This window comes from Myotis brandtii, unplaced genomic scaffold, assembly GCF_000412655.1.
Source record: "Myotis brandtii unplaced genomic scaffold, ASM41265v1 scaffold74, whole genome shotgun sequence".
NCBI classification, from domain to species: domain Eukaryota; kingdom Metazoa; phylum Chordata; class Mammalia; order Chiroptera; family Vespertilionidae; genus Myotis; species Myotis brandtii.
In genome coordinates, this window is record NW_005370944.1 from 3,927,003 (window position 1) to 3,952,675 (window position 25,673).

General features: G+C 46.9%; 2 protein-coding genes across 8 annotated transcripts in view; both read left to right on the top strand.

The window, feature by feature from the left end:
• Window positions 1-6,637, top strand: part of PKM (pyruvate kinase, muscle) — a 29,211-nt gene extending 22,574 nt beyond the window's left edge. For 3 of the 6 annotated variants that reach the window (XM_005882817.2, XM_014530404.1, XM_005882818.1), the window contains 3 exons: window positions 3,115-3,281; window positions 5,019-5,200; window positions 5,913-6,637. In XM_005882817.2, the coding sequence (XP_005882879.1) occupies window positions 3,115-3,281; window positions 5,019-5,200; window positions 5,913-6,019 (456 nt within the window). In that variant the 3' untranslated portion in view covers window positions 6,020-6,637. Of the gene's footprint in view, window positions 1-2,540; window positions 2,708-3,114; window positions 3,282-5,018; window positions 5,201-5,912 lie in introns of those variants that run through there. The other 3 variants (XM_014530402.1, XM_014530405.1, XM_014530403.1) reach the window with 2 other exon arrangements.
• Window positions 6,638-8,385: 1,748 nt separating this feature from the next.
• The window catches only part of GRAMD2 (GRAM domain containing 2), a 46,908-nt gene continuing 29,620 nt past the window's right edge, over window positions 8,386-25,673 (top strand). For both annotated transcript variants that reach the window (XM_014530406.1, XM_014530407.1), the window contains exon 1: window positions 8,386-8,505. In XM_014530406.1, the coding sequence (XP_014385892.1) occupies window positions 8,465-8,505 (41 nt within the window). In that variant the 5' untranslated portion in view covers window positions 8,386-8,464. The remainder of the gene's footprint in view (window positions 8,506-25,673) is intronic.

Sequence of the window (25,673 nt, forward strand, 5' to 3'; positions counted from 1 at the left end):
CCACCCTCACCCGCTGCCCAGGGAGCTAACTAGCTTTTCAAGGCTTTTCTGCTCTGCATGTCCCACTGCCTGGCTGTGTGTCGCGGTTTGTCTGCTCCTGCTCTAGAGCTTACTGAAGAGTGAACGTAGGGATCGGCTGTCAGGGTTATGATACCTGAGAAAATGAGTGCTACAAATTAACTTGCCCATAATAGTCTTAGGTCAATGTTTATAATGTGTAGCTCAGTGAATTTGTATCTTACCCTGAAATGGGTTTTCTTTAACTTCCTACTCTCTTTCAATCAACAAAGGACCTCATGCCCTTTGTGCAACACCTCCTCTCCTGCATTTCCCCAAATTTAAAACAACCCCCAAAAAGAACCTCTGGACTAGGTATCTTCCTTTCCTCCATTTTCTGTGTCCAATTATTAGGTTTAACTAGCTTCCAGAGAAGACGTCATTTATAATTTCATACCATTTCAGTGGTGAACTGAAACGTCTTAACAAAAGTTGTCCTTTGGGCTGTCTTCAGCATCCCCCATGGATTTCCCCATGAGGAAATCCTGTCCCTGGCATGTCTGTGTACCTTGGCCCTGGCGAGTATGCACCCGTTTGTGAGACAAGCTTGCTGTTCTAATGCTCAGGTACCCTGAGCCATTCTCTCTCCCAGGAGACAGTGGGCCTTGAACCAGTGACCTCTGGAGTGGCTGCTGGTATATTTATGGGCCTCTCCACACCTCACCAGTCTCTAATTGCCTTGCTTAGATTTAGATGTATGGCCTCAGGTACAAGAGTGACCTGATACACTGAACCATGAAACATGTAGGGACTTTAATGTGTCTCAAGGCCTTATCTGTAAAATGAATTAGATGGGATATGTTTAATTATAAACTTAACATTAAATATTCACTGTAATTATTAAATGTCTGTTAAGTCCCTGTGTAGACTGATGTAATCTTCATAGCCTCCGTGAGATATAGAAGTCACCCAATTTATAGATGAGGATTACATGGTAATATAAAGCCTGAGTTTGAACCAATATCTGACTTTGAAGCCAGTGTTCTGTCCTGCACCATAACACTCTAATCTCACAGGAGGTAAGGCCAGGTCTGGGGTCAGAGACAAAGAATCAGGCTCTGGGCTCTCACTTCATGTCCATTTTTTCCAGACCCCAATCTTCCCTATAACAGATGGACACCTTAGAGAGAACTGCAGGGCTCGGATTACATGGCCCTGCTCATAAGATAAGTTATGGGGTCCAGGCCAGGTGGTGCTGGCCTGTCCTTTCCATGTCCCTAGTTAACACTGGCTGACAGATTCTCTTAACTGTTAACTCCTTTCTCCTGTGTCTTAACCGATGCAGTAAATGGCCTGTAACTAAGGACTAGGCAGTACCTTTATGGTTCAGTTCCTGTTTCTGTTCCTCTCCCCTGTCCTTTGGGCTGCATGCATTCCATTCTTCAAGAGAGAAAACTAGTGAATCCTGCCACATATCTGTCAAATTAATAAGATGATATTACTGATTCTTCCCTCACCCATTATTCTCTAAGCCAGTGGTTCTCAACCTTCTGGCCCTTTAAATACAGTTCCTCATGTTGTGACCCAACCATAAAATTATTTTCGTTGCTACTTCATAACTGTAATGTTGCTACTGTTATGAATTGTAATGTAAATATCTGATATGCAGGATGGTCTTAGGCGACCCCTGTGAAAGGGTCGTTTGACCGCCAAAGCGGTCGCGACCCACAGGTTGAGAACCGCTGCTCTAAGCTGTTGACGATTGCATTATAATCCTCTAAAACTTAAATTTTCTTTCTAATTTTTAGTGTTATGTGAGCAGGTGGTCTGTAAATAACTCAGTGGCTTTCTCATGACTTTTCATTAGATTTTAATCAGATGTCTTGTTCAACTTGCTTCCACAGGCATCTGTCTCCACATGGCTGTTGAGTCATCCTGACAAATTTGCCAGTTTTCTACCCTCCTGCTTAGAACGCAGCGAAGCCACATGGCTTTCAATTTCCAGCGCTGCTCAGTGTGTTTCCATGGCAGGCCATTGGAACACCCCTGTGTCCCATGCCAAACCAAGCGCGCCATGGAAGCTGGGCAGGAAGCCCTGGAGAACTAGACAGCCATGTGGGGAGGGAGGGCCTGTTTCTTCCTGTCAGCTGTGTCATGAGGCAGTGTGATCAAGCCCTGCCAGGGAGTGGCCCGGGCCCAGCCTGGAAATGTTTCCATGCTAAGGTACTGGAACCTGCCACCATATTGTCTCCCTCCACCCCCACCCCCAATCAAAATTCCTTCCAGAATGGAAGAACCAATTTCCCCTCTGATGGAGGGGAAGCAGCCGCAGTTGAGGCTGGAAATTCTTCACATACCCCTGAACTGGCTTGTGTCACCCTGCCTCTCTGCATCTGCCTGAAGGACAGATTTAGCCAATTAACCTAAAGTTACCTTCTCTTTATTCTCTGATTAATTCCTCATTCTGTCTTTCCATGTTGTTGTCTCATATTTTTTTCCTCCTCCTTCCCTTTCCTCGCCTCCCTTCCCCCTAAACCTTACAGATAGCTCGTGAGGCTGAGGCAGCCATGTTCCACCGCCAGCTGTTTGAAGAACTTGTGCGAGGCTCACGTCACTCCACAGACCTCATGGAAGCCATGGCCATGGGCAGCGTGGAGGCTTCTTATAAATGTTTAGCAGCAGCTTTGATAGTTCTGACGGAGTCTGGCAGGTAGGGCCCTAAAGGCAGGTAACTCTGTAGGATAACCAGCCTCTTGCTCCAGCTGCTCTAGAAAACAGCCAGGGCCCAGCCCTGCACCTGGGGCCTGGGCTCAGAGCCTCTTTTTTTCATCTGCAGGAAGCTAGCCAAGGGAGCTCAGGGCAGGGCAGAACCAAAGGGACTGTAGCTCGGTAGGCACAGGTGGTGTCACAGGCACCTGGTGAAGGACTGGTCCCTGTGAGTCTTGATCTTGGTCAGCTCAGAACCTACCGTGATTGGGTTCCTTTTGGCCTTTGCACCCAGGGATGTGTTCCCCACCAGCTGTCTGTGCAACTCTTCCCCTCCCTCTCCCATTGTGACACAGCTCTGACAAAGCTCTGTCCCCCTCTCGTTCCTCTGGACGGATGTTGCTCCCTTAGATTGCCCGTGAGGCAGAGGCCGCCATCTACCACTTGCAATTATTTGAGGAACTCCGCCGCCTGGCGCCCATTACCAGCGACCCCACAGAAGCCACCGCCGTGGGCGCCGTGGAGGCCTCCTTCAAGTGCTGCAGTGGGGCCATAATCGTCCTCACCAAGTCTGGCAGGTAGGAGGTGGCAGCAGCTCCCTGGGAATGCCCTGCTCAGTGGCACCTTTCCTTGGGGGTCCTGGGAGCAGTGCATTGAATAATGCTCAGATGACATGAGCCAAGGTAAGACCCTGCTGCCTGCCACCTGGACCCTGCAGGGAAGGAGCTCCCTCAGCCCCCAGGCCAGGATCCAGGAATGAGCAGAGCCCATTCCCTGGGCTCAAAGGACTCCAGGCAGCACTCAAAAGGCATGGGACCATTTGACTCCAAAGCAAGTTTATACCATCAAGACTTCGCTGCTTAACTACAGATAGACTGACTACAATTAATTACTTGGTATTTAAAGGCTGGTCTTCTAAAATGGTGGTAGGCCTCCAGCTTTGCTTCTTTCAGTTATTGTATGCTCTTTAAAAGTTCGGTTTGGAAAATTAGTGCTGTTCACTGACATGCCCTTTGGTTGGTGCATGAGCCCCTCTCTGTCTTTGAACTCCAAAGACAAGTGATTTCTGGCTCGGGAAAGGTCACCATGTTGTCATGCAGCCAAGCTGGGGCCTGTTTGGCCATGGACTTAGGATCCCCTGGACAGTCTTGGGGTATGCTCCTCGTCCCTGCCCACAGGACAGCTAGGGTTTCCTGGAAGAGGAGCAGACAGGCAGCCCCCGTGCACTGAGAAGCAGCAGGAGGGGCTACCCAGACACTAGATCTATGCAGATTCCCTCAGCAGAGCTCAGGGTAAACAGCCCAACCATTGGGGTTGACATTTATGAAAAGGTCCAACCTTTGCTATCTGGCTATTTTTAGCTCCTGTCTTCTTGGATTTCATTCTCAGCCTGTCCTGATTTCAGCAACTGCTTCCCTTTGAAAGTCTTATAGAGGCCAGGCCTTAAGCTGGGCATTCTCTGCTGTAATATGGTGTAAGTTTCCTTGACACCTGTTGAGTGTCCTCATAGCTTGCTTTCTGGGGCCCAGTCACTCCTGCACACTATTCTCCAACTCCTGAGACACATCTGCAACTGCAAGTATACAGGAAGTACCCAACACTGGGGCTCCAGAGGGTCCCCTACCTTCCCGAGGAACCTGCCAGAGCCTCCCACACCACACTTCCAGTTCCTGGTCTTGCCCTCACTTAGATACTCAGGTTTGACTCAATCTTTAGAGCTCAGTTACTGGAACTATTTCAGGACCTGGAGACCTGGGGGCCACATGGGGTTGGGAGGGTCTAACAGTATGGAAGGCAGCTTGTGTTGTAGATTCCCAGGGGGTTGGTAGGCTCTGTTCCTGTTCTTTGCAGATGTCAAGAGTCAGGTGCTGTTCACATGCTGCTTGGCTTGTAGGAGTTACTGGCATCTAGAGAAATGGGTACTGGTGAGCTTGGGTGAGGGCTGCCTCCCTGTGCCAGAATGGAAAAGTTCGGAGGGAGCATTCTGCCAACTATGGGCCATGTGAGGAAAGTGGGTGAAACTGATCATTCTGGGTCAGGAGGATTTCTGGGCCTGTGAGGAGGGGTGGAGAGCAAATGGGTCTCACAACTATGAAGAGGAGCTACATGCTGTGGAGGATACAGGAAGAGGGGCTTCCCCAGCCATGGGAATTCCCACAGGGGCCCAGGGGATAGATGTTTAAGTGGCCAAAGCCTCAGGCTGGCATAGTGAGTTGGATTAGAAGATGAACTGTTGAAGCCCCTGAGGGGCTTCCTGGGAGGCTTCTGGAACATTATGTAACGGTCTCTTCTGCCTGTCCTTCATCCCCTCTCAGGTCTGCTCACCAGGTGGCCAGGTACCGCCCCCGTGCTCCCATCATTGCTGTGACCCGTAATCACCAGACAGCTCGCCAGGCCCACCTATACCGAGGCATCTTCCCTGTGGTGTGTAAGGACCCAGTGCAGGACGCCTGGGCTGAGGATGTGGACCTCCGGGTGAACTTGGCCATGAATGTTGGTGCGTGACTGGGAGCAAGGGCTGGAGCCTGGGGTGGAGGTGCTTGCTCACTGAGCTCTCTGGGATGCTAAGGAAAGGGAACATGCAGACCTTAGGGTGCAAGAGCCCTGGCTGGCCACTGTCAGTGGGAATGTTCTCTCTGATTCCTCCATCCCCATCTTTGAAGTCTTGGGCTGAGCCCAGGAAGGAAGAAGGCCTTTGAGTCGTGGGGCTAAACAGTCCAGTTTGTCTCCTCACTCTTCTAATCTAGGGCCCAAAGCCAAAGGACCTAGGTAAGCAGGATTGTCCATTCTTTGGCATCTGCTCATTACTGGGTTTTGTGTGTGTGTTTAATAAAATTGGCCAGAGCTCCTGCACTGTGGGGTGGCACACACACAGATTATATACTGATGTGGCCTTTGTCCCAGTGTAAATGTAGGGTGCCACTGAATGAGAGGAAGCAGCTAGCTCTAACCTTGAGCAAGGGTCTCCATCCTCCAGTGTATAAAATGAGTGATGTCCAAAGGCCCCTGCCAAGTCTGCCATCTGAGTGATAGGGAAATCTCAGGACTGCCCTCATCCCCTTTACCTGGCTTTGAATCTGGGGCCACCTTGTGGTGTAAAGAAGTAATAGCCAGCCAGCCCTGCTTGCTATCTGGCTCTGGGGCAGTGTCCCAAGTTCATACCTGCCTGACTTGGCATTTACTCACCCACATGCCTTCTCTTCCTTCAGGCAAGGCCCGAGGCTTCTTCAAGAAGGGAGATGTGGTCATCGTGCTGACCGGGTGGCGTCCTGGCTCTGGCTTCACCAACACCATGCGTGTAGTGCCTGTGCCGTGATGGGCCCCAGAACCCCTCCTCCAGCCCCTGTCCCCTCCCCTTCCCCAACCCATCCCTTAGGCCAGCGATGCTTGCAGTGCTCACTTGGGGCTGTAGTGTGGCACCGATGGGCTGGGGCTCCAGGGAAGAAGATTAAGGCCTCTGTAAAGCATGGCGATTTTTAAGACCCTGCTCAGGTGAGGTATAGTCCAGAGCCAGGCTGTCCATCTTACAGCTCTACCCAAGCAAGAGAGGCAGGGGTGCAGGACTGGAGGCTCTGAAGCTGAACATAGAGGGCAATCGCTCCTGCTTCTCCTCTGTGCACTCCATTCAGTTCCTGTAGAAATGGACACTCAGAGAACTCCCAAGCCTGGCCTGGCTCAGAAGATAGCCGGCTAGAGAGGGCAGTGGTTCCAGTGTCAGCTGACTCTGTCTGGCCCTGGCCTTCGCTTGCTTCTCCAATCCCCTCAGCCTCCCCCACTCCCATCTTGTGCACTGTGCACCTCTGTTCCTGCACTCCACTCAGCTGTCGCTGCAGACAAACTCCATCCTCCACCTTCATTATCCCCACTACTGCAGCCACCTCTAGGCCTGTTGCTATAGAGCCTACCTGTATGTCAATAAATAGCAGCTGAAGCATTTGTTGCCTCTTTTTTCTGAAAGGGTTGGTGGTGATCTCTGCCCTCTGAGTAGGGCGAAAGGGCATGAGCCTCAACGCTCCTGGTGGGGACTCCCAAACAGCTCAGGCCACCTGCCATACGGTCCATCTCCAAGTGCAGAGTTGCATAGTGAGTTGGATTAGAAGGTGAACCATTAGTAGCTGACTTGCATAGGTTGCCCCCTTTAGGTGGCTGTGTAAAAGCTCCTGAAGCCCTGGCTGGTGTGGTTCAGTTGGTTGGAGTGTCGTGTGCACTGAAGTGTCATGGGCTTGATTCTGGTCAGGGCACATACCCAGGTTTTGGTATCCATCCCTGGTTGGGAAGCAAGTAATGTTTCTCTCTAAAACAGCGGTTCTCAACCTGTGGGTCATGACCCCTTTGGGGGTCAAACGACCCTTTCACAGGGGTCGCCTAAGACCATCGGAAAACACATATATAATTACATATTTTTTTGTGATTAATCACTATGCTTTAATTATGTTCAATTTGTAACAATGAAATTGGGGGTCACCACAACATGAGGAACTGTATTAAAGGATCGCGGCATTAGGAAGGTTGAGAACCACTGCTCTAAAATCAATACCCAAAACTGCAGCTGGGGAAATTTTTTTTTTTAATCCTCACCCAAGGATATGTCTTGATTTTTAGAGAGAGGAGAGATGAGAGAGAGAGAGAGAAACATTGATCAGTTGCCTCCCCTACAACCTGGTTATGTGCCCTGACGATCAAACCTGTGACCCTTTGGTGCAAGCAAGGGACAATGCTCCAACCAACTGAGCCACGGCCAGGGCTGCAGCTGGGGAAATTATAATGGCTTGTTTGAATCAGATGAGAAGGCAGTGACCAGGGCCCTTTCCTCCTGTTCTGGTGGGTAAGCTGAGTGGAGTAGTCCTTGCCCTGCCCTCCCCTTAGGCCTTCATGCAGTAGAGGGCCCTGATGGGAGCTGTAGGACGAGACCTGGCTCCTGAGACAGCTTCTGCTCCAAAGTTCCCAGAACAGTTTCAAACCTGGGCTCTGTTAGTGCCCCTTCCATCTTCCTATGCCCTCCCTCCGTGGTACAGCTGGGTGAAGGAGGTGGGGGAGGTTTGGGAATGGAACCGAATCCACTTGCACCTTTCCCGTCTCCTGACCACTCCCAAGGACTAAGCTCTACCTGGTGGGGATAGGAGGGAAGGGGCCTGCAGGCCAAAAAAGTTGGGGGAACCTGAGTGTGATCCCATTCTCAAGGCCCCGTTCATTGTCACCCCATTAACACCACCAACCCCTACTCTTCATTCCCTGGCCATCTTCAGTCCTTCCCAGACTTACCCAAAAGTTTTTTGCCTGGGCCACAGTGAAGTTTCCAGCTCTGGGCAAGGTGCATGGCAGCATTTAGCTCCCAGTTTGACTTATTCCACCATTGCCTCTAGTATTCCCCACTCAGGCCCTCAATGATCGGGTGTGGAGAGAAATGGAAAGCTACCCTGGAGTTCAGTGTTGGGAGGGTTTATTTAGAGGAGGGCTGGAATTGGTTGCTGCAGAGCTTTGCGAAGAGACTCAGAAAGCTGAAGAGGAAGAACGTGGAGGGGCCCCAAGGCCCTTGCTGTGCAAGGCTGGAGGAGCAGACCCTGAAAGGGGCGTGGAGATCTGTGCGGTGTTTGGGCCCCACCTTGAGTCTGGAGAGGGGGAAGGACCTGCCAATGGGCAGGGCCCGTCCCGTGCGGGCAACCAATGGGCAGGAGGAGGTGGGCCCTCCCGGCTGCGAGGACGAGGACCGGCTGGTGGCAGTCGGGCCGCTGGGTCTCCTGCGCTGGCCGGAGGCGCATCTATGACTGCTCTGAGCAGGGGCGAGACAGTGGAGGCTGGCAGGTAAGGGACTGCAGCCCGCCTGCCTGGTTCAGGCGAGGGGCGGGACGGGCAGGCACTTCCCGCCCGCCGAAATGCAGGCTCAGCTCAAGAGCTGCGCTTCTCAGGTTGCGGGGTGTTCGCGGCTGCTGTGCTCCGCGCGAGGGGTCCGGGCGTGGGGATGAGGACGTCCGGGCAGCGGAGGACACCCTTCTTGGGACATCTCCGAAGTCCACCACCACCACCACCCTCTGCCATCATCCCTGTTCGTTCGTTCACTCATTCATTCATTCATTCATTCATTCATTCATTCATTCCCCAGCCCTATCGACCCCCAGCCCTGACTGCTCCCCACCCAAAGGCTGATGCTTCCCTGCTGGCCCGGGGTGGGGGTTTCAGGCTTTCTGCCCTCCCAGCTGAGTCTGCAGTTATATCTGGCCGCAATTGTATCAGGCCCGCGGCTGCCCAGGAGACAGTGTGGAGCTGTCCTGGCACGAGTGGGCCACTCCCGTGTATCAGGCCCGTCCTGGTCGGGCGGGCTGGGGCTGGTCTTTCAGCCTCGAGATTTGATCCAAAGTCGCCCTGGGAGGAAGGAAATTCTTGCACCTGGGAAAGGGGCAGAGAGGCAGGGCAGGTGGAAGGTGGTGTTTAATGTGACATCAAGAATTGTGGCCTCTGCCCCTGAGGTCTTGGGGCTTTTGGCCGGGGGGGAGGGGGGAGGAGTGGAAAAGGGGGGATTATTTGGTGAAGAAAGAACCAGTGGGTGAGGCTGTAAAGCCCTGCCCTTGCTGTAAGTTCCCAGGTGCCACAGTCTGAGCTCTGGAGGGCAGCCTGCCCCCCTAGTCAGCTAGCACTGGGGCAGTTGACATGCCTCCTCCACAGTCCTCTGATCACATTGGCTGGACTCCAGTCCAGTCCAGTCCATGTTGGCAGGCACACTCAGGTGTGAGGCTGCAGTTTGACAGGACCAGTAAAGCAGGGAGCAATTCTAGAGCAAATGGGCAGTCTAGAGGGTGAACCTGAAAGAGGCTGGCACTGAGCTTCCAGGAGTTTCTGCTCGGGGCAAATCAAAATTCTCCTTCCTGCTTTGGAGAATGTTCTGAATAGCCTCGAGGGGACAGCCCAGGCCCTATCTATGTCTTGATGTTACTGGTTGCTTTCAAATTAAAAAAAAATTTTTTTAGCTCAGGCAAGTCAAAGCCTTAGAGCAAACCAGAAAGACCTGTGTGCCAATTCATCCACCTAGGATGCCCCCCAAGGTTGAGGTTGCCAGTACTCAAGGTGGCTTTATGCCAGCCAGCCTCCCTGAAGCTCTTCCACTGACCTGCTTGGGTGGCTCCACCCAGGCCTTAACCTGGTTACGTTGTGGCTTTGGCCCTTGAGTGCCACATACCATATTTATCAGACCAACATGAAGAGCCTCATTCAGGGAATCAGAAGTGAGTTCTCAGCCTAATACTGTTCCTATTTTGCTGTGACTTGAAAACAAGTCAGGTTTTCTCTCTGGGCCTGCTTTGCCCATTTACACCTCCAGCTGGCTCTGAAGTCTAGCTCCTTTCAGAGCAAAGACTTCCAGAGTTGTAGGGAGAGAGAGGGGAGTAGAGGGTGTCTCCTCTACCCATTAGGTAAGGCAGTTGGACTGTAGGTCCCCTAAAGCCCTTCTCCATTCAGTCATTCAGTGATTCTGCTACCTAGCATGTTTCCCCTTTATTTCTGAAGGCATTTCATTTCTTTTTATTTACAATTTCTTCTTTACTGTAACTACTTAGGGAAAGCCCATGAATTTGAGAACAGTGCAGCATTCCACTTTGGTGCCCAGTGTCTGAGTCCAGACACCAGAAAATCATTTGTTTTTCCTTTCTGAGAAGTGAAAATCATTCTTTGGCATGAAGTCCATCTTGGCCACTATGCTGCTATTCACCCTGGATGCAATTCACCTGGGCTGCAGGGCATCAATTTGTCACCACCTGTTCTCTATCACCAACCTTTGAAGCTTTGATGAATTTCCTACCTGTTTACTAATGTAGGAAAGGAAAGGGGACGGGGGAGAGCAGAAGGCCCTGGCATGGAACTTCCTGTGCAATTCAGAAGGAATTGTCTCCCCAAGGAGGATGTGCCTGCTCAGCACAGATGCCAGGAGGAAGGGGTTGTTTTCCAGAATATAAACCTTTCATTTCTTTTTTGTTTTTGTTGCAATGTATTTGTTGAAGAAATAGGATTATTTGTCCTATACCATTTCCCAGTTTGCTGGTGTTGTTTAAAATATTCCCCTGACTCTTGTATTTCCTATAAATAGTCGGTCTAGATGTTGCTCAGATTCAAAAGGTATTGAGCACTTGAGGAAGAACATTAGGAAGCACATCTGGTTATTTCTCTTTGGAGGATGTCAGCAGGCATTGATGATCATTTTATTTAAACCCGTTATTTCATTAGGGATTGTAGAATGGTATTGCTCTAATTCTATCACTCTTTCATCATTTATTGGCTTGAATCTTCCCATAAAAAGAAATGTTTCCTCTTTCAACTATTTGTTTACCCTGAGGTATAGCTAGTACTAGAAAGGCAGAATTAAAAACTTAACTCTTTCTTTTTATTTACAATAAGTTTATTGCTAGCTGAGTATTTACTTTTTTTAAGTAATCAGTTTTGGAGTTTATATTTTAAATCCATTTTGTTGCTGATCAAATTAAAGTTGTATTTCCTATCATTTGGTAGTCTTAGGTACATTAAAAATCTAATAAAAGTGAAATGCTCTCTTTCCAGATGCATGCCTCTTTGTTCAGATATAACAATTTTGCCCAAAATTTCAGGAGTTCCCAGGCCCACCCTGAAACTCTTGCCTGGACTCTGGGGTCTCTTAGACTGTCAACTGTGGTCCATAAAGATGGAGGACTGGAAATAACCAGTTGGCTCCATGTAAAAGCAGCAGTAGGAAAGCTATGGGGTCTTCCAATATCACTCAGGAGAAGAGAGGTTATAAGTGGTTATAGCCCAGACTCTGCAGTGGTCGCACCAACAGTGGAAATCTAATTTTATCAAGGAAGGAACATGATGACAAAGGTTTGTTCCTTGATGAAAGACCACTAGATAGAGTTAGGCTTATTTGAGTGTTGGAAAGAACTTTCTAGTAATCAGGGCTACAGTGATATACGTGATGGATGATATTCACATGTAGGCACATACTTTGAAACTCCTTGCCCTGGCCAGCTTGGCTCAGTGGATGGAGCGTCAGCCTGTGGACTGAAGGGTCCCAGGTCCGATTCCGGTGGAGGGCACATGCCTGGGTTGCCGGCTTGATCCCCAGTAGGGGGTGTAAAGGAGGCAGCCAATCAATGATTCTCTCTCATCATTGATGTTTCTATCTCTCTTTCCTTCTCCCTTCCTCTCTGAAATCAATAAAGAAATATATTAAAATAAATAAATAAAATAAATAATAAGAAACTCCTTGTGCCCAATTAGATCACCACCATTTTCCCACCCACTTGAATATTTAGTTCGTTCCTTTATATGGATAACAGTGAACAACTTCTTTCTTTTCCTTTAAGTCATTCGAAGATGTAGTCACTGTGACATAACAATAGGAAAAGCATGCGCTTTCAGAAAGAGCTGGACACAAATCCTTGCTCCAGAAATGAATGCTGAGCTACTACTGGGTCTGAGCCTCCATTTCTTCATCTATCATCACATCTGGTTCATTTAAAGGTTCTCAGATGGTGTAATAGCCTGGTCACCAAAAGTTAGTTTCCCTTCAGTGCCTCCAGCTTTGAGAATCTGAGACCCAGACTCTCTGATAATTTAGCCCCAGCTCTAAGAAAAGCTTAACATGTTTACTTTTTCAAGGTGCAAAGTTCATTTTTAATACACTTTTTATTTTGAGATAATTGTAGATTTACAAGCAATTGTATAAAATAATACAGAGATCTCATGTATCTTTCACTCAACTTCTCCCAATGGTAACATCCTACATGACAGTAGCACAATAACAATCAGAAAAATTAACATTGATATAACCCATCAACCTTGTTCAGATTACACCAGTTTTCCATGCACTGGTGTGTGTGTGTGTGTGTGTGTGTGTGTGTGTTTAGGTTTGTACAGTTTTATTACATGTGAAGATTTGGCAAAGTTTATTTATTTTTTAAAATCTATTTTTATTGATTTCAGAGAGGAAGGGAGAGGGAGAGGGAGAGAGAGAGAGAGAGAGAGCGAGAGAGAGAAACATCAATGATGAGAAAGAATCATTGAAGTGCAGCCTTGAGCCTACAACACGGGCATGTGCCCTGATGGGAAATTGAACCATGACTTCCTGGTTCATAACTCAACCACTGAGCCATGCTGGCCAGGCTCAAAGTTTATTTTTAAAATCAATGTCATTTTTTCTTTTGGATTCTGAGGGTTTCCATGTAGGAAGAATGAGGTTTTAGGAATTTGGAATTTTAGAGGTATCTATTAGTTAATATTGCTGTGCTGTAGGAATAAGTTTTTGTGTTGTTGTTTGTTTGTTTTGCTATATCCTCCTTCTTCCTTTGAATTCTTAGCTACAAATGAAATTGTTTGTTGTGATCATAAAAATCAAGCAGAGTATATGGAAAAGTCTAAAGAAGAAAATAAAAAAATATCTAAAATCCCAATTCATGAAGAAAAATATTGTTAGAATTTTGTGAGCATCCTTCCTACATCTATTATATTATACATGCTGTTCTATATAATGCTTTTTTCAATGTTATATAATGCTATCTGTCCATGTTAATAGACTGTTTTTAATAAATGTTTTAATAAATAACTTGATACATATTATTTTAATAGTTACAAAGCCATCTATTCTATGAATAAATCATAATTTTTATGCCTTATTTTTTCTCTTCTAACTACACTTCAGTGAACATTCTTGTGCATTTAAATGGGTCCAATTATTTTCTAACAATAAATTGTTAGAAATGGAATTTATGATCTGAGGTTATCTACATATAAAATGTATCTACTCTTCTCACACTGCCCTAAACACAACAGTATATGAGACTGTCCATTCACCAACATGCTGATCAACAGTAGGTATTACTGGAGTTGGCGCATATAGAGACTGGCAACAGTAGCTAGATCCTAACAAACAGCTGCCATTTCCAACCACTTCCTGTGAGCCATGCATGTAAGTGTTTAATGTCAATCAACTCATTTCAGTCCTCACAACAAACCAGAGTCCCATCTCACAAGTGAGGCCGTTAAGGCACAGAGGACAGGAGGAGCTTACCTAAGGTCATGGTAAAAAGTAGTAGTGTCAGGGATTCCAAAATGGCTGTGGGGTAAGTGGAAGCTACACTGATGCTCTCCCAGTACCAAACTGGAAATACAACTAAATTACAGAAGACCCACTCTGAAAAATCAACTGAGGATTAGCTAGACAGAACCCTGATAAGCAAGGGTGGAAAGTGGAGACCACACAGAGACTGGTAGGAAGTGCAGAGGTGTGAAAGGGCTGACGGGGCTCCCACAGAAAACATCTGGAGTCCTGAAGGGATATCTCAGTGGTGATGGGTTCCCACTGAGAATTCTGGGGTCTAAACTCCAAACTGGGCTCCCCAGCCCAGAGAACCAGAACTGAGAAAGGTGCCCAAAGAACATCTGGCTGTGAAAAGCAGCAGGGTTGCTATCAGCCAGCAAGAGATGGCTGGAAATGCAGGAACCCTCTTAAAGGGCCAATACACAAAATTTCATGTGCAGCCACTCACCTTGGAGGCCAACAGAGGGAGGGCAGAGTGAACTGGAGTGGTGTGAGGACAGTTCAGGGTGGGGGGCTCTGGGTTGGAGCTCAGAGGGCAGCCACCCTGGTTTCCTGTGCTGAGTTATTCCCTCATGTTGTGGAGAACATCTTTCTCCCATGGACCTTTCTAATCCAGGCAGTTTTTGCCTGGGGGGAAGGCAGTTGTCCCACCCTGTTGGAAAACCCCTCACCCTACTCTGTGGTTGATAGCCTGAGGTTAATCAAGGCTGATAACAATCAGACTGCAGGCAGAGGAGGATCTCTGGAGGTGTTTAGTTTTTGCCTGACCTCCTTCTGGGCCTGGGGCTAGGAAAAGCAGACTCTGGTGTGCATATTGGTCCTTTCCAAAGGCACCCAGTTCCAGCAGAGGGAGCCACAAGCTGTGTATTGCTGATAATTCCAAACAGTACTCAGGGCCAGTCACAGTGTCTGACATTGTCTGGCACTACAGATTGGAAGTCATGGCAGATCTACCTACAGATATAAACCCAAATGGGCAGACAAACAAACAAACAAATAAAAACAAGCCTGAAATGAAAGAACAAGAGAATTCCCCAGAATAAGAGCTAAATGAAATGGAGATAAGAAATTTATCAGACATAGAGTTTAGAATAATGATGGTAAAGATGCTCAACAGCATGAAAAAAAGATATAGTAACTATAAAGAATGACATGGCACTAATAAAGAACACGGTGGAAGGAATACATAGCAGATTAGGCAAAACCAAGGATTGGATCAGTGAATTAGAAGACAGAGTAGAAAAAAATCACTCAGAGAACCAAAAACAAAAACAAAAACAAAACAGGAGGACAGCTTAAGGGAGCTGTCCTCATGAAACAAGTGTGCCAGAAGGGGAAGACAGTGAGTAGGCGATAGAGAACATGTTTAAAGAAATAATGGCAGAAAACTTCCTTAACCTGGTGAAGGAGGCACAGAGAGTCCCAAACAAGGAAAACCCGAACAGGCCCACACCCAGACACATCATAATTAAAATGCCAAAAATTAAAGACAAAGAGAGAATCTTAAAGGCAGCAATGGAAAAGCAATGTGCTACCTACAAAGGAGCTCCCATAATGCTGTTAGCTGATTTCTCATCAGAAACTCTACAGGTTAGAAGGGAATGGTGTGAAGTATTCAAGGTAATGAAAAGCAAGGATTTTGAAACCATGATCACTATATCCAGCAATTTATCATTCAAAATAGATAGTGAAATAAAGAGATTCCCAAACCAAAAAAAAAGGCTAAAGGAATTTATCACCACTAAATCAGCACTGCAAGAAATGCTAAAGGGACTGCTAGAGAAAGAAGAAATATATATATAGAGAAACATAGGTATAAAGAATTAAAATGGTGCCCGGCCATCATGGCTCAGTGGTTGAGTGTCAACCTATTAAACAGAAGGTTACAGTTCGATTCCAGGTCAGGGCATATGCCTGGATTGCAGGATTGATCCCCAATGTGGGGCATGCAGGAGGCAACTGATCAATTATTCTCCCTCATCATTGATGTTTCTATCTCTCTCTTCCTCTCCCTTCCTTTCTGAAATCAATAAACAAATATTTTTTAAAAAGAATTAAAATGGCAATAAATAAGTACCTATCAATAGTAACCTTAAATGTAAATGGATTAAATGCTCCAATCAAAAGACATAGGGTAGCTGAATGGATACAAAAACATGACCCAATTATATGCTATTTACAAGAGACCCATCTCAGACTAAAAAACTCACACAGGATGAGCATGAAGGGATGGAAAAAATTTCCCATGCAAATGAAAAGGAAATAAAAGCTGGGGTAGAAATACTCATATCTGACAAAATAGACTTCAAAATGAAGGCCATCACAAGAGGCAACACAGGTCACTACATCATACTGAAGGGATAAATTCAGCAAGAGGATATAACCCTGGTAAACATATGTGCCCAATAGAGAAATATATATATATATATATGAAATTTCTAGAGGACTTTAAGGGAGAGATCGACAGCAATACAGTCGTAGTAGGGGACTTTAACACCCCACTGGCTTCACTGGATAGATCTTCCAGACAAAAAATTAACAAGAAAACAGAGACTCTAAATGACACACTGAATCAGATGGATTTAATTGACATTTATAGAACATTTCACCCCAAAGCTGCAGAATATACATTCTTCCCAAATGCCCATGGGTCATTCTCAAAGATAGGCCACATATTAGGACATAAAACAAGTCTCTACAAGTTCAAGAAGATTAAAATCATATCAAGCATCTTCTCAGTTCACAATAGAATGAAATTAGAAATCAACTACAGTAAAAACACTCAAAAACATTCAAACACCTGAAGGCTAAATAGCACGTTATTAAACAACTAGAGGCGTAATGCATGAAATTCATGCAAGAATAGGCCTTCCCCAGGCTGCTGGCACCGGCTTCCCTCTGGCACCGAGACCCAGGCTTCCCTTGCAGCCTCGGCTTTGTCTGGAAGGACGTCTGGTCTAATTAGCATATGTGAAATGGAGTTGTTGGGTCAAAGGATTTGCATTTATAAGGCATTGATATATGTCAGAAAGGTTAACTTAGCTTTCACTCTCATTGTGAGGTATAAAGAATGCTTATTTTCCACATTCTTGGTAATGTTGAGCACTGTAATTTTTAAATGTTTATGAACAAGATAAGTAAGAGAGAGATTTCTTTTGTGACTGGCCTGTTCATATTCTTAATCACTTTTCTATTAGTTTACCTTTTCCTTTTGCCTTGGATGAGCTCATTAAATATTAAAAAGTACCAATTCATTATTTGATGTACAAAGGTTTTTAATTTTTATGTGATTCTGGGTTTCATATTTTTATGTGTTCTGGGTTTTATATTTTGCTTAAACATTTCCTGATATTTTAATAATTTCCTCCATTTTATTTTAGTTGTTTATTAATTTAGAAAATATTTGGATTTTTAATCTACCTTGAATTTATTTTGTGACTGATGTTTGGTAGCCAATTGTCCCAATACCATTTATTGGACAATCCATTCTTCTCTTACTTATTTGAAATACGTTCTTAATTATATACCCACTAGAGGCCCGGTGCACAAAAATTTGTGCACTTGGGGGGGTCCCTCAGCCCAGCCTATGCCCTCTTGTAGTCTGGGACCCCTCGGAGGATGTCCACCTGCTGGTTTAGGCCGGCTCCCTGGGGGATCGGGCCCAAGCTGGCAGTCAGACATCCTTCTGGCAGCCCAGCAGCACTCAGGGGATGTCCACTTACCAGCAGGGAGCAGACCTAAGCTGCAGCCGGACATCCTTAGTGCTGCTGAGGAGGCAGGAGAGGCTCCCACCGCCACCGCTGTACTGGCAGCAGGTATCTGGGGTTTATTTACCTTCTATAATTGAAACTTTGTTGCCTTGAGAGGAGGCAGCAGCCAGCCGGGAAGCTTGGCTTCTTCCATCATTGGGGCAACCAAGCCTCCTGCTCGCTCCAGCTCCGTGGCCATGGCGGCTGGAAGCAGGTATCTGGGGTTTATTTACCTTCTATAATTGAAACTTTGTTGCCTTGAGAGGAGGCAGCAGCCAGCCGGGAAGCTTGGCTTCTTCCATCATTGGGGCAACCAAGCCTCCTGCTCGCTCCAGCTCCGTGGCCATGGCGGCTGGAAGCAGGTATCTGGGGTTTATTTACCTTCTATAATTGAAACTTTGTTGCCTTGAGAGGAGGCAGCAGCCAGCCGGGAAGCTTGGCTTCTTCCATCATTGGGGCAACCAAGCCTCCTGCTCGCTCCAGCTCCGTGGCCACGGCAACTGGAAGCAGGTATCTGGGGTTTATTTACCTTCTATAATTGAAACTTTGTTGCCTTGAGAGGAGGCAGCAGCCAGCCTTGAAGCTTGGCTTCTTCCATCACCAAGGCAACCAAGCCTCCTGTTCCCTTGAGCTCCGTGGCCATGGCGGCTGGAAGCAGGTATCTGGGGTTTATTTACCTTCTATAATTGAAACTTTGTTGCCTTGAGAGGAGGGAGCAGCCAGCCAGGAAGCTTGGCTTCTTCCATAGCCGGGGCAACCAAGACTCCTGCTCGCTGCAGCTCTGTGGCTGCCAGCCGCCATCTTGGTTGGGTTAATTTGCATATAGTCGCTCTGATTGGCTGGTGGGCATGGCTTAAGGTATAGCAAATGTATGGTCAATTTGCATGTTTGTCTTTTATTAGATTAGATAGGTCATGTTCTGTTTTGTTTTTAATATATTTTCTTGATTTCTTACAGAGAGGAAGGGAGAAGGATAGAGAGTTAGAAACATCGATGAGAGAGAAACATTGATCAGCTGCCTCCTGCACACTCCCTACTGGGTATGTGCTTGCAACCAAGGTACATGCCCTTGACCGGAATCGAACCTGGGACCCTTGAGTCCGCAGGCCGACGCTCTATTTATTGAGCCAAACCGGTTAGGGCAGATAGGTCATGTTCTGAACTTATATGTTCTATCAGTCTATTAATCTTTACTAAACTAGTAAATACTGTGTTATGTTAATTGATTTGGCTTTGTCATTTGTTCTAACATATAGTAGGGCAAAGTCCTTGAATTAAATTTGAGATAAATTTGCTTCTTTAAAACTTTGAATCTTCCCACTCAAGAACAGAGTTTATCTCTCCATTTATTCAAGTCTCCTTTTATGTCATTTAAAAAATATTTGTGATTTTTCTCTCACATTTCTTTACATTTTTAAAAAATATATATTTTATTGATTTTTTACAGAGAGGAAGGGAGAGGGATAGAGAGTTAGAAACTTTGATGAGAGAGAAACATCAATCAGCTGCCTCCCTCACACCCCCCACTGGGATGTGCCCGCAACCAAGGTACATGCCCTTGACTGGAATCGAACCTGGGACCCTTCAGTCCACAGGCCGACGCTCTATCCACTGAGCCAAACCGGTCAGGGCTCTTTACATTTTAAAATGTTTATTCTTGGGTATCTTATGTGTGTTGTTGACATATAAGAATCATTTTCCCAAATATATTTTACAACTGTTTATTGCAGGTCTACAGAGAAACTACTAATTTTTTTTTTTAAGAGAAAGAGGAAGGGAGAGAGAGAGAGAGAGAGAGAGAAAGAGAGAGAGAGAGAGAGAAAGAAACATTGATGGGTTGCCTGGGACCTGGAACGGGGCCCACAACCTGGGTATGTTCCCTGACCAGGAATCCAACCCGCCACCTTCGGGTGCACAGGACCACACTCTTAGCAACTGAGCCACACCAGGCAGGGTGAAACCACTGATTTTCATGTTAATCTTGTAACCAAATAATAATTAATTCCATAAGAGATCATTATGTTTCTATTCCAATCACAGCTCTGCCTAGCCCAGTGCTAAATATAAGAATATCTGGGCCAGTTTCTTTCAGTTGATTATATATCCTCTGGATAACCTTACCATCTTTCAAATAATAAGAGTCTTTTTAATATTTCTTTTTCTTGCCTTTGTGCGATGTCTAGAACCTTCAGAACAATGTTGAATAATGGCAAGAGCAGGCGTTTCTAGGGAGTTTCCAATATTTGGACAATCAGGGGTTCTCCCTGGAGGAAAAGGTCCCAACAAGCTCCTTAAAACTAGGTCATCGCTCAGGAATGTGAACCCTTAGCTGGAGTACAGCTTGGGGCGGCAGAGCTGGCCAGGCCTGCTTGGGGCGCCTCAAATCCAGCCCGCTGCCGGGTTTGGTGCTGGGCACCCACGCAAGAGGGGTTCCATGATGGGGTGGGGGCTTCCTTTGCAGGGAGGCCAGGAGGTGTGGGCGTGTGGATGCACCTTCCACAGGCCCCAGGCTGCACCAGCTTTTACTCCCAAGCCTAGGGATCCACCAGCCCCACCCACAGGCGGGCGTGGTCTCTGGCCTCTGGTCTCTGGCGCCGGGGCCTGGGCAGGCTGACTGCTGTGCTGGAATTCTGGGCGTGGCTGCCCTCTCAGCGCAGAAAATGGACTTGTGGTTTGAGGGCTAGGCAGAGAGGCCCGGGGTGGATTAGTGTCAGGGGAAAATGGCTGGGGACAGTGGACCAAGCTGCGAGGCTGAGGGCAAGAACAGTACCTTCTCCCTCCCTGACCCCAAACACCCCTCAAAGAGTCAGGAGAGGAATAGACAATCCCTCCTCCTGCTCACACTCCAGTATCTCTGTGGTCTTTCCTGGGAGGAAAGCAGAATCCAAGGCTGATGTGGTGCTGAGCAAGGTGGTGACCTGAGTTTTCAGCTGTGCTCAGCAGCCTCCTTACTTGTGCCCACGGGCCTGTCCTCACAGTCCTTCCCTGGGCTGCAGTCGCAGGCGGGGAAGGAGGAAGGAGGGGCAGGCCTTTGGCACCAGAATCTGGATTATGCCTGCCTTTCAGGCTTCTCCGGGCCTCTCAGTAAACTGCACTGCCTCCCCATTCCTCCTTTTTGAAACACTCCTTGGGCTTTCATAACAGCCTATACACCTGACTTTCTTTCTACCTCGGGGCCTTCTCTCCTAAGCTACCTGCAGGACTGTGTTGTGGTTCTTGAGGGCCCAGACTTGTCTCCCCAACCCCTCCTCCTGGAGATACTGTTGGCCCTACATCCTCTGGCTTCACATGCCTCGATTCAGTCAACCAGGGATGGAAAATATTCTTGGGCGGGGTGGGGGTAGGGCGGGAGTCCCAGAAAATTCCACTCTGAATCCCCTCGAATGAGTGATATGTAGGCGAACCCTGCTGAAGCCTATATAGGTGACATACAGTACGACACTATTTTATTTAAAGGGCTTGAACATCCTGGAACTTTGGTATACATGAGGACATGGGGGGAGAGGGAGCTGGATCCAATCCCCTTGTGTATACCAAAGGACAACTGTATAATTTACATACCATAAAATTCACCCTTTTAAAGTGTACAATGTGTTGGCTTTTAATATATTCACAAAGTTGTGCCACCATCATCACTAATTCCTGACCAGTTTCATCATCCCAAAAGAAACTATGCCCATCAGTCACTTTCCATATTCCCCTCCCCTCAGCCTCTGGCAACTACTAATCTACTTTCTGTCTCTATGTGTTTGCCAATTCTTGATATTTCCTGTAATGGAAGCATAAAATATGTGGTCTTTTGTGACTGGCTTCTTTCACTTAGCATAATGTTTCCAAGATTCATTCATGTTGTAGCATGTATCAGTACTTTATGTCTTTTTGTGGTGAATAATATTCCACTGTATATATACCACAGTTTATCCATTCATCAGTTGATGGGTTTGGGATTTACATTTTGGGGCTATTATGATGACAATGATTATAATACTATGATTATAATAATGATTATTATGATGACTATGATTATAATACTTGTACAAGATTTTATGTGGACATGTTTTCAGTTCTCTTGGATATAAACCTACGAGTGGAATTGCAGGGTTATACAGTAACTCTGTGTTTAACCATTTGAAGAACCACCAAACTGTTCTCCAAAGCACTTTCATCAGCAATATATGGGGGTTTCAATTTCTCCACGTCCCACCAGCACCTGGCACTGATCATAGTCTCCTAGTGGGTGTGAAGAAGTATCTCATTGTGATTTTGAGATGTTGAGCATCTTTTCATTATTGGTCTTTGATATCTTCTTTTTTTTTTTTATTAAATCTTTATTGTTCAGATTACATTTGTTCCTCTTTTTTCCCCCCCCATGACTCCCCTCCTCCCAGTTCCCGCCCCACCCTCCGCCCTCACTCCCCACCCACTGTCCTCATCCATAGGTGCACGATTTTTGTCCAGTCTCTTCCCGCATCTCCCATTTCCCTTCCCCCCACCCAAGAATAGTCAGTCCATTCCCTTTCTATGTCCCTGATTCCTTATAATCACCAGTTCATTCTGTACATCAGATTATTTATTCACTTGATTCTTAGATTCACTTGTTGATAGATGCATGCTTGTTGTTCACAATTTGTATCTTTACCTTTTTCTTCTTCCTCCTCTTAAAGGATACCTTTCAGCATTTCGTATAATACTGGTTTAGTGGTGATGAACTCCTTTAGCTTTTCCTTATCTGTGAAGCTCTTTATCTGACCTTCAATTCTGAATGATAGCTTTGCTGGATAAAGTAATCTTGGTTGTAGGTTCTTGCTATTCATCACTTTGAATATTTCTTGCCACTCCCTTCTGGCCTGCAAAGTTTCTGTTGAGAAATCAGCTGACAGTCGTATGGGTACTCCCTTATAGGTAACTGACTGTCCATTTCTTTCACCAGGTGGGGGAAGTTTTCTGCCATTATTTCTTCAAATAGGTTTTCAATATCTTGCTGTCTCTCATCTTCTGGCACCCCTATTATTCTGATGTTGGTACGCTTGAAGCTGTCCCAGAGGCTCCTTACACTATCTTCGTATTTTCGGATTCTTTTTTCATTTTGCTTTTCCGGTTGGGTGTTTTTTGCTTCTTCGCATTTCAAATCTTTGGCTTGATTCTTGCGCTCCTCTGGTCTGCTATTGGGTGTAATATTCTTTATTTCAGAGCGTGTATGCTTAATTTCTAGTTTCTTTATCATAGCATCGAGGGTCTCATTAGTTTTCGTGAGGCTCTCCAAAAGTTTATTGCAAGCCCTCAAAATTGCGTTTTTTAGCTCTATATCCTCCATTTCTGTCATGTTTTTTTGTCTCCGCATTTTTTATGCTTTCTTGGTGCACCCCCTAGTGGTCTTTGTGCGCAGTCTTGTTCTAGTTGAGCCTTGATTGTTGTAGTTAATACTAGAGGGATTTGACCACCAGGCCGACTGGCTGTGTGAATCAGCTGTGTCTGCCGCGGAAAACTTCTGTCCTCTGGGGAGGTGCTAATCTAGCCTTTGCCTGAGGCGATCTGGCAAATGGCTCTGCGCAGGGCTTGGGCGGGGCGGGCTCAACAGGGCGGGCGGAGGGAGCCGTTATGGTGCCCTCAGTCCTGTTCCCAGAGGCTCTGCTTCTCAGAACCCCCGGAACCGCTGCAAACCTCGGAGGGAAAGCTGCCTTCCAACTGATGCCAGACACTCCCGCTTCTCCCGTTTGGGTCCGAGTCCCCAGCGATTCGCCCGTATCTGGAGCTCAGAGTCTGAGACTCCCCCCTGACCGAAAACGACAACCGCGCTCTCAGCCACCAGCCCGCTTTGCGCGCGCACCTCCGCACCTGAGTATTTTCCACACTGCGCCTCCTCTGAGCCTCGGTGTGCTGTTATTTTTCCTTCTAGTTGAAGAGTCTCTCCTCAGCCAGCCTTCCTGTGGTTCTGGGTGATGTCCATTCCGTCTTTTAGTTGTATTTTTGAAGTGGTTGTTTTCAGCAGCAGTCTCCGGTGTTTACCTATGCCGCCATCTTGGTTTCTCCTTTGATATCTTCTTTGAAAAAATATTTACTCAACTATTTGCCCATTTTAGTTGGATTATTTGTCTTTTTATTGTTTAGTTTTAAGAATCCCTTTTTAAAAGTTTTAAATTGTGGTTAAGAAAATGCATAATAACTAGTGCTGGTGAGGATGTGGAGAAAGGGAACCCTAGTTCACTGCTGGTGCAAATGCAGACCTGTGCAGCCACTATGGAAAACAGTATGGAGTTTCCTAAAAAAATTAATAATGTAACTGCAATTTGACCCAGCGATCCCACTTCTGGGAATATATCCTAAAAACCCTGAAACACCAATGAGAAAGAATATATGCACCCTATGAAAATAGCAGTGTTATTTACAATAGCTAAGATTTGGAACAGCCCAAGTGCCCATCAGTAGACGAGTGGATAAAAAAGATGTGGGCCCAGCTGGCATGGCTCAGTGGTCAAGCATTGACCTATGAACTAGGAGATCACTGTTTGATTCCTGGCCAGGGCATATGCTTGGGTTGCGGGCTTGATCCCTGGTGGAGAGTGTGCAGGAGGCAGCCGATCAATGATTCTTTCTTATCATTGATGTTTCTCTTTCTCCCTCCCTCTCTAAAATCAATCATCCTATATAATAAAAGCCTAATATGCTAAGTGTCCAGTCGTCCAGTCGACCATTCAACCAATCAAAGTGTAATATGCTAATGATATGCTAAGGCCACTCAACTGCTCACTATGCTGTGCACTGACCACCAGGGGGCAGTCAACTAGTCGACTAGTCACTATGACACGCACTAACCACCAGGGGGCAGACGCTCCGACTGGTAGGTTAGCTTGCTGCTGGGGTCTGGCTGATTGGGACTGAGCGAGATGGGCTGGACCCACCCTGCGGCTCCCTCCCCAGCTGGCCAACTTCCTGAGTCCCTCCCTGGCCCCAATCGTGCACCAGTGGGATCCCTCAGCCTGGCCTGTGCCCTTTCACAATCCTGGCTGTGGGGACCCCCCGCTCCCCCCAGTGCATGAATTTCGTGCACCAGGCCTCTAGTATATATCTATTTTAAAAGCTGTGGGACATTTACATAATGAAATACTATGCAACTATAGAAGAGAGTGATCTCTTACCCTTTGGGACAGCATGGATGGACCTGGAAAATATTATAGTAAGTGAAATAAGCCAATCAGAAAAAGACAAATATCACCCTAACCGGTTTGGCTCAGTGGATAGAGTGTCAACCTGTGGGCTGAAGGGTCCCAGGTTCAATTCCGGTCAAGGGCATGTACCTTGGTTGCAGGCACATCCCCAGTAGGGTGTGTGCAGGAGGCAGCTGATCGATGTTTCTCTCTTATTGATGTTTCTAACTCTCTATCTCTCTCCCTTCCTCTCTGTAAAAAATCAATAAAATATATTTAAAAAAAAGACAAATATCACATGATCTCACTTATTTGTGGAATCAAATGAACAAAACAAATTGACCTATAAAATAAAACCTGAATCATGAAGGCATGGAACAGACTGAAATACCTCCATGTGGGGGTGAGGAGACAAGAAGAGATAAACCAAAGAACTTATATACTTACGCACGCCCGATGCACGAAGATTCATGCAAGAATAGGCCTTCCTTCCCTTGGCTGCCAGCACCGGCTTTCCTCCGGCACCCAGGACCCGGGCTGCTTTGCTCCTGCCACTGGCAAGCACCTGAAACCCAGGCTGCTTTGTTCCAGCCACCGCCAGGCATCTGGGACCGGAGCTGCTTTGCTCCAGCCACTGCTGCCACCCACTGGGGGCATGCTCCAAGCCATGCTGCAGCCGCTCAGAACACGTCCCCACCCCTGGTGTGTGTCCACTGGGGCTGGGGGTGGCACACAGTCCCCTCCACCCATCTGTGCGCGCAGCTCCTCCTGAGCGGTTGTGATGCAGCCTCCTTCTGAGCCGGTTGTGATGCCCAGCTAATTTGCATATTACCTGTTTTTATATATACTAGAGGCCCGGTGCACAAAAATTTGTGCACTCGGGGGGCGGGGGAGGGGGTCCCCCAGCCCGGCCTGTGCCCTCTCGCAGTCTGGGACCCCTCGGGAGATAACGACCTGCTGGCTTAGGCCTGCTCCTGGGTGACAGAGGGCAGGCCCAATCCCTAAGTGCAGCCCCTGGTC